This window comes from Theropithecus gelada, chromosome 13 (assembly GCF_003255815.1).
Source record: "Theropithecus gelada isolate Dixy chromosome 13, Tgel_1.0, whole genome shotgun sequence".
Taxonomy (NCBI): Eukaryota; Metazoa; Chordata; class Mammalia; order Primates; family Cercopithecidae; genus Theropithecus; species Theropithecus gelada.
In genome coordinates this window covers 64025449-64037860 of record NC_037681.1, presented here as the reverse complement: position 1 = coordinate 64037860, position 12412 = coordinate 64025449, and the positions used below count along the sequence as shown (strand labels likewise).

The window sequence follows — 12412 nt, the reverse complement described above, 5'->3', positions numbered from 1 at the left end:
GACTTCTTAAAATCTCAATGACGAAGATTGGGAAGTCACAACCTGAATTTTAAAGACATAGGTTTACTCCTGATTCTGCCACTTATTAGTTGGCTGACTTGAGTCTCATCAACTCTAAGCAGAATTTGTAACCTTTCTCAAAAGATTGATTTGAGGATTAAATGAAAAAGCTCTTTGTAGACTGTATTTCACCACTTGATCTTAGCCAAAAGGCCGAGAAGTGATATAACTATGTATCTCTCTACAAAGCCTTGCTGGGAGTCATTAAAAGCGACTGGCGCTGGCTCATGCCTGTAATCTCAGCACTTTGGGAGATTGAGGCAGGAGGATCACTTGAGCCCAGGACTTCAAGACTAGCCTGGGCAACATAGCACGACCCCATCTCTATTAAAAAAAAAAACAAAGAAACCTTGAGACGGGCATGGTGGTGCGCATCTGTGGTCCCAGATACTCAGGAGGCTGAGGCTTGAAGGTTGCTGGAGTACAGGAGGTCAGGGCTGTGGTGAACCTTAATTGTACCACTGCACTCCATCCTGGGCAACAGAGCAGTGAGACCCTGCTTCAAAAAATTAATAAATAAAAATTTAAAAAGTGACTAGAATATATATTGAAGCCCCCAGTGTGTGTGTGGGACAGTTAAAAAAATTTCTTTTAAATTAATTAATTTTTTGTAGATGTGGGTTCTTGCTGTGTTACCCAGCCTGGTTTCAACATCCTGACCTCAAGTGATTCCCCCGCCTCCACCTCCCAAAGTGATGGGATTACAGGCATGACATACTACCTACTCTCAACATTATTATGGATTCTTTTGGATATTATGCCCAGCCTAGTTATTTTGTAGCTTCTCTTAGATCATTGGTAGATTTAACAATGCATAACTCGTTTACTTTCTTTTCGTAAGGGGTAAAATGATGATTTGTGAAAACTCAAGTACTTGGAAATACAAAAGCTGTTTTTTGGATTGAGATTCTGAATTTTCATGTATGCATGGTTTCTTGGTCTGTGCTTATAAGTATGCGTGTTTTGAAAATTAGTGCTTAGAGTCTTAATCTGAGTCAGTCTCGTGGTTATGGTACTTTTTCCCTACTGGCACACCTGTGGCTTTTGGAGGTTGTGAGCTTGGCACTATAGTGTCATGACTGTCACATCGTCAGAACAGTGGGTGCCGTGTACAGTGTGTGGTGTGCTCAGTGCCAATCGATAGACTTTAAGTGCTGGGGGAGAAGAGGAGGCTATTAATTGAAAAAGATGTCTTCTAGTCTAGTGGAGATTATTTTATACCTGAATAACTGATAGTAACTAGAGTCCTTTTAAATTTATAAAATGTTAGATGTCCACGTTCTCATTTAACCTTTAATAAAAAGGCTGTGAGATAACATTCTTATCCCCACTTAACAAGTGAGAAAGCTGAAGCTCAGTGAAGTGCAATAACCTGTGTAAGTTTCCTCAGCTAGTAAGTGGTCGAGTCAGAACTCCAGTCCAGACCTGCTCTTGACTCCAAAATCTCAGTGTTTTCTCCCTGCAACCCCCAGTACTAGCTTAATGAAGTCTTGGAGATAAGAAAGTATAGGGAGATCTCGGGGAATGGTGAATTCAGTGGTGTGAATAACATAAAATACCTTAGGGAATGGAGGACTTGAGTAATAGGAAGTGAATCCAAAGAATCAAGTTGAAAATGGATACCTTTCAGTGATAGGCCAAGGAAGATTTGGAAGCTTCACTGGGAACCATTAAAAGTGATTAGAGCATATACTGAGTGTTACTATGTGTGTAGGATAGTGTGCTTAGCACTAGGGATCCAAACATAGAAATGTGGTCCCTACCTTCATTGTGGCTACAGTCTGATTGCGGGAAAGAACTATATTTAAGCATATAAATGACAATACAGTTTGAATGATACCTCCTAGTGGATGATCTTGTGTTTTTTAGACGGAGTTTTGCTCTTTCACGCAGGCTGGACTGCAGTGGCGTGATCTTGGCTCACTGCAACCTCCACCTCCTGGGTTCAAGCAATTCTCCTGCCTCAACCTCTTGAGTAGCTGGGACTACAGGCGCCCGCCACCACACCAGGCTAATTTTTGTATTTTTAGTAGAGACAGGGTTTCATCATGTTGGCCAGGCCGGTCTCGAACTCCTGACCTCAGGTGATCCGCCCACCTCAGCCTCCCAAATTGCTGGGATTACAGGCATGAGCCACTACGCCTGGCTCTTGTTGTGTTTTAATGTGAATCCTGTTTCACTTATAATTAAAAGTAGTTTAACTGGGATATTTTTCAGTAATGGCCCTATTCCTTTGAAACCTAATAGAATTAATAACCTAATATACTCTTAGGGCTTGTGGGGACCTAAAGGATAAATCCCCAAGGTTGCATGTTCTTCACCCTAGAAATGAATGCAGGGATCTTCGGTAGAGTCAGTGAAGACTAGGGCTGTTGAACCCAGTGAGACTCTGTCTTAAAAAAAAAAAAAAGTGTACACATCTGTCTGGGCTACAATAGAAATTGTACTTCTTGTTGACTCTGCAAATATAGGGTTTATTAAAGTCATGATATAGCTTATGGTCAAGGGTACTAACCTGAATTATTAAGCAAAATGAACAACCAGTATCATTTTTGAAATTTTTTATTTTTACATTAAAAACAAAAACACCCACTCTAAAAGGGTGTTTAATACTATGAATATAACCTATTGTGACGTAATTATACTTACTGTAATTTTTTTTTTTTTTAAGAATTTCATGTCATCCATTTGTAACAGTCTTTTTGAAGCATTGTTTCCTGGATCTTCCTACTCAACTAGATTTTCAGCTTTAACCATTTTAGGCTCAATAGCTGAAGTTTTTCATGTCCCAGAAGGTAAGTGTTTAATAATGTTATGGGAAATAATATTTTTTCTTTCAAAACATACTTATTCTACATTTTGCTTTATTTGAAGTTTCAGTTTTGTTGCCTTTCTTTGAGGTTTTATTCTTACCATGTAATTCTTGCTTGTACATAATGAAATTTGCCAGTAAAGGACAGAAGAGAAACTATCTCCCTTTTCATTGATCATTATTTGCCAACCCCAAAGTGTAATTTTCATGGATTATGCTTATTATGGAAAGAGTTCCAGCTCTTACCTCCCTAATTTGTTTGTTGCTGTTTTAAGATAGTATCCAATCTGTTCTTTAAGTTTTAAAATTTGAAATAATAATAGCTTCTATTATATTTAGTATTTCTCAGTGAGCTCTGTGGTTAAAATGTGGTTTCCCTTACATACTATCTGTTTCATATGCCTCAATCTGGTTTCGGAAAGACAACATGAGGCTGTAGTTTCCAAGTGTTCTGGTTTAATGATACCCTTTGTTTTTCCTTCTGTGTGGTTCTCAAGAGGGTGAAATTTCAGTTCCCTCTTCAAATCTTTTTTTTTTTTTTTTTTCCTTTTTTGACAAGAAATTATTCCTTTTTTTTTCTTTTGAGACAGAGTCTAGCTCTGTCACCCAGGCTGGAGTGCGGTGGCATGGTCTCGGCTCACTGCAACCTCCGCCTCCTGGGTTCAAGTGATTCTCCTGCCTCAGCCTCCCAAGTAGCTGGGACTTCAGGCACGTGCCACCACGCCTGGCTAATTTTTTGTGTTTTTAGTAGGGATGGGGTTCCACCGTGTTAGCCAGGATGGTCTTGATCTCCTGACCTCGTGATCTGCCTGCCTCGGTCCCCGAAAGTGCTGAGATTACAGGCGTGAGCCACCGTGCCCTGCCAAAATGATTCTTTTTTCCGTGTACATGTGTGTATATGTGTTATAATGCGGGATTTCTTGCTTGTGCTCAGTCTTCCTTGACTGTGGTCAAACAGGAAAATATCCTGCTCAGCTGCTCTTTCACAGGGAATGGCCGAAGTACGAGGGAGCTTTACGCTATCATTGGATTCTTTTTTATTTTAAAGTATTGGGCAAAGTGTAATTTTTTGACAGGACAGTTAGCTAATGTAATAGAGGCTTGCTTCATTTGGGGAAAATCAGTTTTTAAAAGTTTTTGTTTTGAAAAAATTTAAATCAACAGCAAAGTTTCAAGACTAGTTCAATGAATAGCCATGTACGCTCTACCTAGATTCATAGTTTTTTTTTGTTTTTGTTTTTTGTTTTTTGTTTTTTTTTTTTTGATACGGAGTCTCGCTCTGTTGCCCAGGCTGGAGTGCAGTGGCGTGATCACTGCAGTCTCTGCCTCCCAGGTTCAAGCAGTTCTTCTGCCTCAGCCTCCTGAGTAGCTGGGATTACAGGTACCCGCCACCACGCCTGGCTAATTTTTGTATTTTTAGCAGAGATAGGGTTTCACCATATTGGTCAGGCTGGTCTTGAACTCCTGACCTCAGGTTTTCCGCCCTCCTCAGTCTCCCAAAGTGCTGGGATTACAGGCATGAGCCACCGCACCCGGCCGATTCATCAGTTATTAATATTTTGCAATATTTGCTATATCTGTGTCTTTTATTAATTTTATAACCATAACACAATGATCAAATTCAGGAAATTGAATGTCGATACAATGCTTTAATCGAATATGCAGTCCATATTTAAATTTTGCCAGTTGTCCCAACAAATGGCCTTTTATATTGTAGAACAAAAAACTAACTTCCCACAATCTGGGAAGCAACCCTAGATCACGCATTGCGTTTTGTTGTTATGCCTCTTTTTAGCTTCCTTTAATCTGGAAAGTTTCTTGTTTTATGATATTAACATTTTGGAAGAATATGTCTCAATTGGGGTTTGTCTCATTGTTTCCTGATGACTTGATTCATGCTGTTCATTTTTGCAGCAATGTTGTATGGGCGATATGGTGTTCTTCACAGGGCATCCTATTAGAGTATTGATGATATTAGCTTGTTACAGTATTTATGTAAGAAATATGATCACCTTATTCAAGTGGGGATAGCAGGCTGAAAAATGGTCTCCAAAACACATCCACATCAAATCCTTAAGAAGCTGTGAATGCAAACTTTACGTGGAAAAGGGGTCCTTGCAGATGTTCTTAAGTTTAGGATCTTGAGGTGAGATATCTAGATTATCTTGATGGACCAAAAATGTCATCACAAGTATCCTTACAAGACAGAGGCAGAGAGAGATTTGACAAACGAAAGAGGAGGCAGTGTGACGGCGTAGGTAGAGATTGGCGTGATATGGCTCCAGGCCATGGAATGCTTGCAGCTGCTGGAAGCTGGAAGAGGCAAGGAACAGATTTTAGAGGCTCTGGAGTGCATGGCCCTACTGACACCTTGATTTTGAACTTCTGCCTTCCAGAACTGTGAGAGAATAGATTTCTGTGGTTTTAAGCCACCAAGTATGTGGTAATTTGTTACAGCATTCAGTGAATGCAGGAGTCTCCCGTCAGTTCATAAAATTTCAGTAGTACTTCAACTTAATTTAGAAAATAAGTTTTTACCTCAGAGTGATTGATTACTTCAATCATATAACAAAAAGTTTCCTGCGCATTTGATGTAGTTGTAGCTGCACCTAAGTGTGTGGGAATTAAAACTAGGCTGAAGCGTACCTATAATTTTTCAGTCAAGAGAGTAATTTAAAACATTTAAATGTGCTTTAAAAATGAAAACCCTGAGTCATCTTCCTAATGTATGAGTTTCATGTAATTGGGCAGTGACTTATGCCATTGTAATTATGTTAGACAACTGGGAGGTAATGCAAATGGAGCAAGCCATACTGTAGCCATTACTTTTAAAGGGGACTTAAGAACCTTGACTGTGAAGTACAGGATAGGAGATGTAAATTCATCCTTCATTATCATCTCAAAAACTTCAGTGATAGGACTCTGATTTCAGATTAGTCAAATGGTTTCTGCCTTTCCTAGACCAAGAAGAATAAGTTGCATGCATCTTTCTTATGTGGAATCAAATGCCACAATATTGATGGTAATAAAATTCTACAATTAGATTAAAAGGATTTGTTCAGCAAATATTAATTTAGTGCTTATTATATGTCAAGCAGCCAAGGATATTCACTGTCCCAAACAAGGTGCTTCTTCCTTTGGAGCTTATGTTTCAGTGAAGGGAGACAGGAATGAACAAGTAATACATAGAATTTGTGTATATTATTACATTATGTAGATGCAAGATTATGTAGATTATGTATGTACAAGATGTAGATAAGTTCTATGAAAAATATTTCAAGAAGATAAGGGGGATATATAGAAGACCTAGGAGGCTGGAGAGTGTTAGTGGCTTCATACAGTGGTGTCATAAAGGGCTTCAAATTTGAAAAAAGCTCTTAAACAACTGATGGATGAAAGAATAAATAATGAAGGAAGTTAGAAAATATTTTGAGATGAGTGAAAGCAAAAATACGACATACCAAAACTTACACAATGCTGCAAAAGCAGTGCCTATAGGGAAAGTTATAGCTGTAAATGCCTACGTTAAAAGATCTTGAATTAATAACCAAGTTAACTTTCTACCTCAAGCAATTAGAAGAGAAGAACAAACTTAAAAGGAAGGAAACAAAAAGATTAGAACAAAGATAAACGAAATAGAGAATAGAAAAACAACACAAATAAGGAAACCAGAAGTTGTGTTTTTCAAGATCGACAAAGTAGACAAAGTTTGCTAAACTGACTAAGATAAAAGAAAGACAGTACAAACAACTAAAATCAGAAATGAAAGTAGGAACATTTCTATTAAGTTTGCAGAAATAAAAATGATTATAAGACAATACAGTGAACAGTTGTAACACCAAGTTAGATAATCTACATGAAATGGACAAGCTTCTAGAAACACGACAGTTACTGACTTGAGAAGAAATAGAAAATGTGAGCAGACCTTTAAGAAGAGATTGAATCAGTATTCAGAAGGCTCACAGAAGGAGAGAAGAAAAGTTTAGGGCGAGTGACTTCTCCGGTGAAATCTACAAAACATTGAAAGAAGAATTACACCAGTCCTTCTCAGACTCTTTCAAAAAATTGGAGAGAAGGGAACACTTCCTACCTCATTTTATAAGGCCATCATTACCCTGATACCAAAACCAAAGACACTTAAAAGAAAACCGGCCGGGTGTGGTGGCTCATGCCTGTAATCCCACCACTTTGGGAGGCCGAGTCTGGTGGATCACCTGAGGTCAGGAGTTTAAGACCAGACTGGCCAACATGGTGAAACTCCATCTCTACTAAAAATACAAAAAATTAGCCGGACGTGGTGGCGGGTACCTGTAATCCCAGGTACTCAGGAGGCTGAGGCAGGGGAATCGCCTGAACCCGGGAGTCTGAGGTTGCAGTGAGCCGAGATCGCGCCATTGCACTCCAGCCTGTGTGACAAGAGCGAGACTTCATTTCAAAAAGAAAAAAAAAAAAAGAAAAGAAAAAGAAGATGAAAGACCAATATCCCTTATGTATATAGCGGCAAAAACCCTCAATAGAATACTAGCAAACCAAATCCAACAGCATATTAAAAGTATTATATACCATGAGTAAGTGGAGTTTATCGTAGGAATGTAAGGGTGGGTCAACTTAAGAATAATAGTCAATGTCATCACATTAAAATGAAGGTGGAAATACCATGTGATCATCTTAATTTATGCAGAAAAAGCATTTGACAAAATTCAGTACCCTTTTATGGTTAAAAAAATGAACACAGCAAAACTAGGAATAGGAAGGACAAGATGATGAAGGACATTTGTAACACAACCACAGGTAACATCACACTCAGTGGTGAGCAACTGAAAGCTTTTGCCCTAAGATCAGGAAGAAGACACAGATGCCCACTGCTGTTCACTGTTGTACTGAAAGTTCTAGCCAGAGCAGTTATACAAGAAAAAAATAAAAAGCAGTCAGATTGGAAAACAAGAAGCAAATCTGAACAGAGTTGTTAAGGAAGTAACAAAAACCTCAGGTGTTGGCTCTAGGAATTTCATAGGGTTGTGCTAACTTGTAAATTAAGATTAAATGAGAAATTTGTATCCCAATTTATATTCCTCAAATTAAGTAAGCATGTTTCCGTTTTCCTTAGGAGTTCACTTGTGAAATGTTTTTAAGTGTTCTTCACATTTTGCCGTGAAACCCTATTTTTCCACAGTTCTTGAGTCTTCATCCTAGAGTTAAGCGGAGTCAGTGATTGCCGTCATTCTTTAGGATAATTTTTTTTTTCATCCCTTGGTTGGCTGAAATTTCTTTTTCACCAAAAGTTTCTGGAGATAAGTAGTTCTTAATTTCTTGCATATTATAAAATGTTTCTATTGTTCTTGTACTTGAATAAGAGTTTGATAGGCAAAGTTCTTCACACCTTCATTCCCTGAGGATTTTGTAAGCATTACTTCATTATCTTTTAGCACTATGTGTTGTTATAGGGACAAGTGCAGCCAGTCTAATTTTTTCCGTTTTGTAGATGAATTGAGCTCTTCCCTGAATGGCCAGTAGATTCCTTCTTTATCCTTGACTCCCAGTAAGTTTGTCAGGATATGTCATCATACTGATCATTCTGTGTCAGTTCATTCTAAGATACAGTAGGACTTTGCTTTTTTTTTTTTTTTTTTTCTTTTTTTTTTTTGAGACCAAGTCTCTGTTGCCCAGGCTGGAGTGTACTGATGTGATCTCGGCTCACTGCAGCCTCCACCTCCCGGCCTCAAGTGATTCTGCTGCGTCAGCCTCCCAAGTTGCTGGGATTACAGCCATGTGCCACCACGCCCGGCTAATTTTTGTATTTTTAGTAGAGACGGGGTTTTACTCTGTTGACCAGGCTGGTCTCAAACTCTTGACCTCAGGTGATCCACCAGCCTCGGCCTCCCAAAGCGCTGGGATTCCAGGTGTGAGCCACTGAGCCCGGCCAGGACTTTGTATTCTAGGTCAAGAAGTTTTATTAAGATTTTTAAAAAGATGTGTTTCTAAATTTACTTGTTTTTGTTTATTTTTAACAATAACTTAGGAATCTTTTATATAATATCTTTTGGAAGATAATGGAATGGTTTAAAATCTTTTTTAATTTGGAGAACTGTGGTACTTATTTTGTCATTTTAAGAAATAAATTGATGGAAAAGTTACTCTTTTATGCTTTCATGGGTAAAGTATGAAGTGTGGTTTTTTGGTACTAATTTTCTATAAATTTGGTCAAATAACTTCAGAAGATTGATTTTCTTTTGTTCACTTTTAAATCTTTTTGTTTTAAAAATATTTTTAGGTAGAATTTATACAGTATATCAGCTGAATCATGATATTGATGTTGGTCGTTTCCAAGCACTAATGGAATGTTTTACCAGCACTTTTGAAGATGTGAAAATGTTAGCATTTGATCTTCTGATGAAGTTATCAAAAACAGCTGTACATTTTCAGGTATCAGGACTTTTCTAGTATAAATGTGGTACATGCATGGAAACTTTCTATCAGCAGATAAAGCAATCTGAGGATTTTTCATGCACTTTGTGTCTGCCTTCTCATGTTTTTGGACTGTTTCTTTCAATTATCATTAACACCTCTCTACTATTTTGGGGTTGGTGGGAAAGGAGGAAATATCAAAAAGTAAATAAGGCCCAAATCAGTGAGCTTTGCTGTTTTTATTGCTTTGATAAAAAGGGAGGTGTAGGAGGTGGTAGGTTTTATTGTTTACCAGATTATTGGTAGATTTTAGTTAACTGTGGTTTCCCCTGTTTCCTTGGACATGTAATATTCGATCAGAACACATCGCTTACAGTAACTTGCATTTTTTGAGATAATCTCCCTTTTTCATACACTTGAGAAACTGAGTGTAAATGAGATAGAGAGGATGTTTCTGGTTTTTCAACCAGCAATAGCTAAACTGAGACTGAAACTTACCAAGTACTTGAGGTTAACAGCAGTCCCTGGGTGCTCTACCTCATCCCCAGCCCCTCCATTCTTCCTGACACATTGCTCTTCCCACTTTGGGGTAGGAATTAAAGATGGGGTTGGAAGTGAACACATTGCATGGGGATGAGTCTGCAGGGGACTTCCAGACCCAGGCTCTTAGCTCTGCCCTTGAGGCTTCTCCTGGGGCTGTTGGGTCACCAGCAGAGTACTGGTTCTGGAGCTTAGCTATGGCTTTCTATTAGAGCTCTATAAAGGCCGAGGGTGCCTGCTGCAGCTGAGCCATGGTCTAGGCTGTGGTTGTTCAGCTGTGTTTAGGGCATGGTAGCTTGTAGATGCAGTGAGATTCTGTAGGATCACATGCCAGAGAGGGTAGTATCTGTTTCTGTGGCTTCTAGATGGCTATGTAGAACATCTATCTATCTATCTCTCAGAACAGCTATCTTTTTTGACTTGGGTCCATATTGGAAGTTGCTGTACAGCATCTACCGATACCTATGATTTTTTAGGTGCCCTTGTGAGCAGAAAGTTCCCTGGTGCTCAGGCTGCTAACTTTCGTTACCATACACAGGTTTTAAAGAGGAGATTTTCTCTTCTTCTGTCTGCCCCTCCTCACCTTATCATTCATCACGTCACCTCATATTTTGTCAATAGTGATGCCTCATTCTTTATTTTGAGAGTACCTGGATGGAGAAGGCATATTATGGCATAAATGTGAAAGACTTGGCCCTAAGGTGCTTAGGGGACCTCTGCATCTCTAAATTTGATAAACCTGTGCTTGGTATAGTGACACTAGCCATAGAATTCAAGAAATTTAGTACCACATGTGGTTTGCTATAGGATTTTGCTTATACTCTCTGTCTGGCTTGCAGATTAGTAAAATAGTTAAAGGAATAGGCATTCAAGACTTAAAAATATTAATTATATATTTGTATCAGGGTTTTCTACAGGGACAGAACTAATAGGATAGATGTATATCTAAAGGAGAGTTTATTAAGGAGCATTGACTCACACGATCACAAGGTGAGGTCCCACAATAGCCTTCTGCAAGCTGAGGAGCAAGGAAGCCAAAGCTGAAGAACTTGGGAGAGTCTGATGTTCCAGGGCAGGAAGCATGCAGCATGGGAGAAGTAGGCCAGAAGACTAAACCAGTCTAATCTTTCCATGTTCTTCTTCCTGCTTTTATTCTGGCTGCACTGGCACCTGAGTAGATTGTGTTTACCCAGATAGAGGATGCCTTTCCCAGTCCACTGATTCAAGTATTAATCTCCTTTGGTACCCTCACAGACATAACCCGGGAACAATACTTTGCATCCTTCAATGCAATCAAGTTGACACTCAGTATTAACCATCACAATATTATATTTCCAAAGTCTTTCTTTGGGTGTGCCTTATATATAATTAATTTTTTAATATAGTTAAGTTTACAGCAGTTTTTGAATGCTAACCTGATTTCTCTAAGGACACGTACGTACATATTGTTGACGGCATATTTTTCTCATAAGTAGCTTGACTACCCTGTTCACCTAGTTTACTCCCCTTCTTTCTGTGGAGCTGCATATCCTAGATCTTTTGTCATATTATACTTCGATTTACCTAAGATGATGGAACAAAGACATTTTAGACTTTAAAGGCTATTATCTTTCTTACTAATGGTTAATAAAACAGTTCTGGGACTTAATTGTCAGTTAAAAAATGGCGTAGATGCTTAGTTGGTTCTAATACTTGAACTTTGGCCACTACTTTTAAGTTTTTTGTTTAGGTCATAGAAAATAAACATATCAAATGGTAAAGAATTTAAATTGGAATAAACATATTTAAATCAGCACATTTGATATCTACTGTTGTGAAATTATAAAACATCATCAAATATTTGTAGACCTGTAATCTACTTCAAAATTGAGTGTATAATTATTTTCTCCTGACATAAGATAGGGCATAATCCTAGTAGAATCAGAATATTATTGAGCAGCCAAACCCTGACTTCCAGACTGGTGAACACACAGCTTGCCAGTTGTTGAAGTTGGGACTAGGACTCATGTCTTCTGTTGTCAACCCAGTACCTTTCCGTGACTACAACAGCACACTGTCCTTTGTTCTGTCTTCTTTAGGACAGGCGATGTGAGTGGATGTTTCTATGAGATATAGGTGTGGGAGCACTGATGCATAATTTCTGAGGCTGAATTGATCACTTTGTTTTCTGCACACACGAAGTTTTGCCAGGTACAGCTTCCCAGGGGATTTGCAGTTTTCTCCAGTGAACTAACTGTATAGGAAGGAGGAAGGGAGAAGGGCAGCCATATGATGCCCAGGTGAAACATCAGCCCAGAGAGACTATGAACTACCCTGTCTAGAAATAATGAAGATAGTCTGGCTGTAATCATAGCAAAATTCTAACGGACAAAGTACACTTTTGCTGAAGAAAGAAGCAGTTTTAAAAAAAAGGTTTTATCAGTGTTGAATTTCCCAATTGAAATTATTTCCAACCAATTAATAATCATTAATTACTGTAATAAAAAACTTACCTATATTCAGGGAGAAAGGAAATTAATATTTATATTGAGTTACAGTTGTATGCCAGGCTGTGTTTTTTTTTTTTTTTCTTTTTTCTTTTTTTTTTTTTTTTTT

The 12412-nt window shown here is 38.4% G+C and overlaps 1 protein-coding gene across 2 annotated transcripts in view; it reads left to right on the top strand.

The window, feature by feature from the left end:
• Nucleotides 1-12412, top strand: part of THADA (THADA, armadillo repeat containing) — a 353351-nt gene that overhangs the window by 26179 nt on the left and 314760 nt on the right. For both annotated transcript variants that reach the window (XM_025354222.1, XM_025354223.1), the window contains exons 15-16: nucleotides 2732-2855; nucleotides 9144-9295. In XM_025354222.1, the coding sequence (XP_025210007.1) occupies nucleotides 2732-2855; nucleotides 9144-9295 (276 nt within the window). The remainder of the gene's footprint in view (nucleotides 1-2731; nucleotides 2856-9143; nucleotides 9296-12412) is intronic.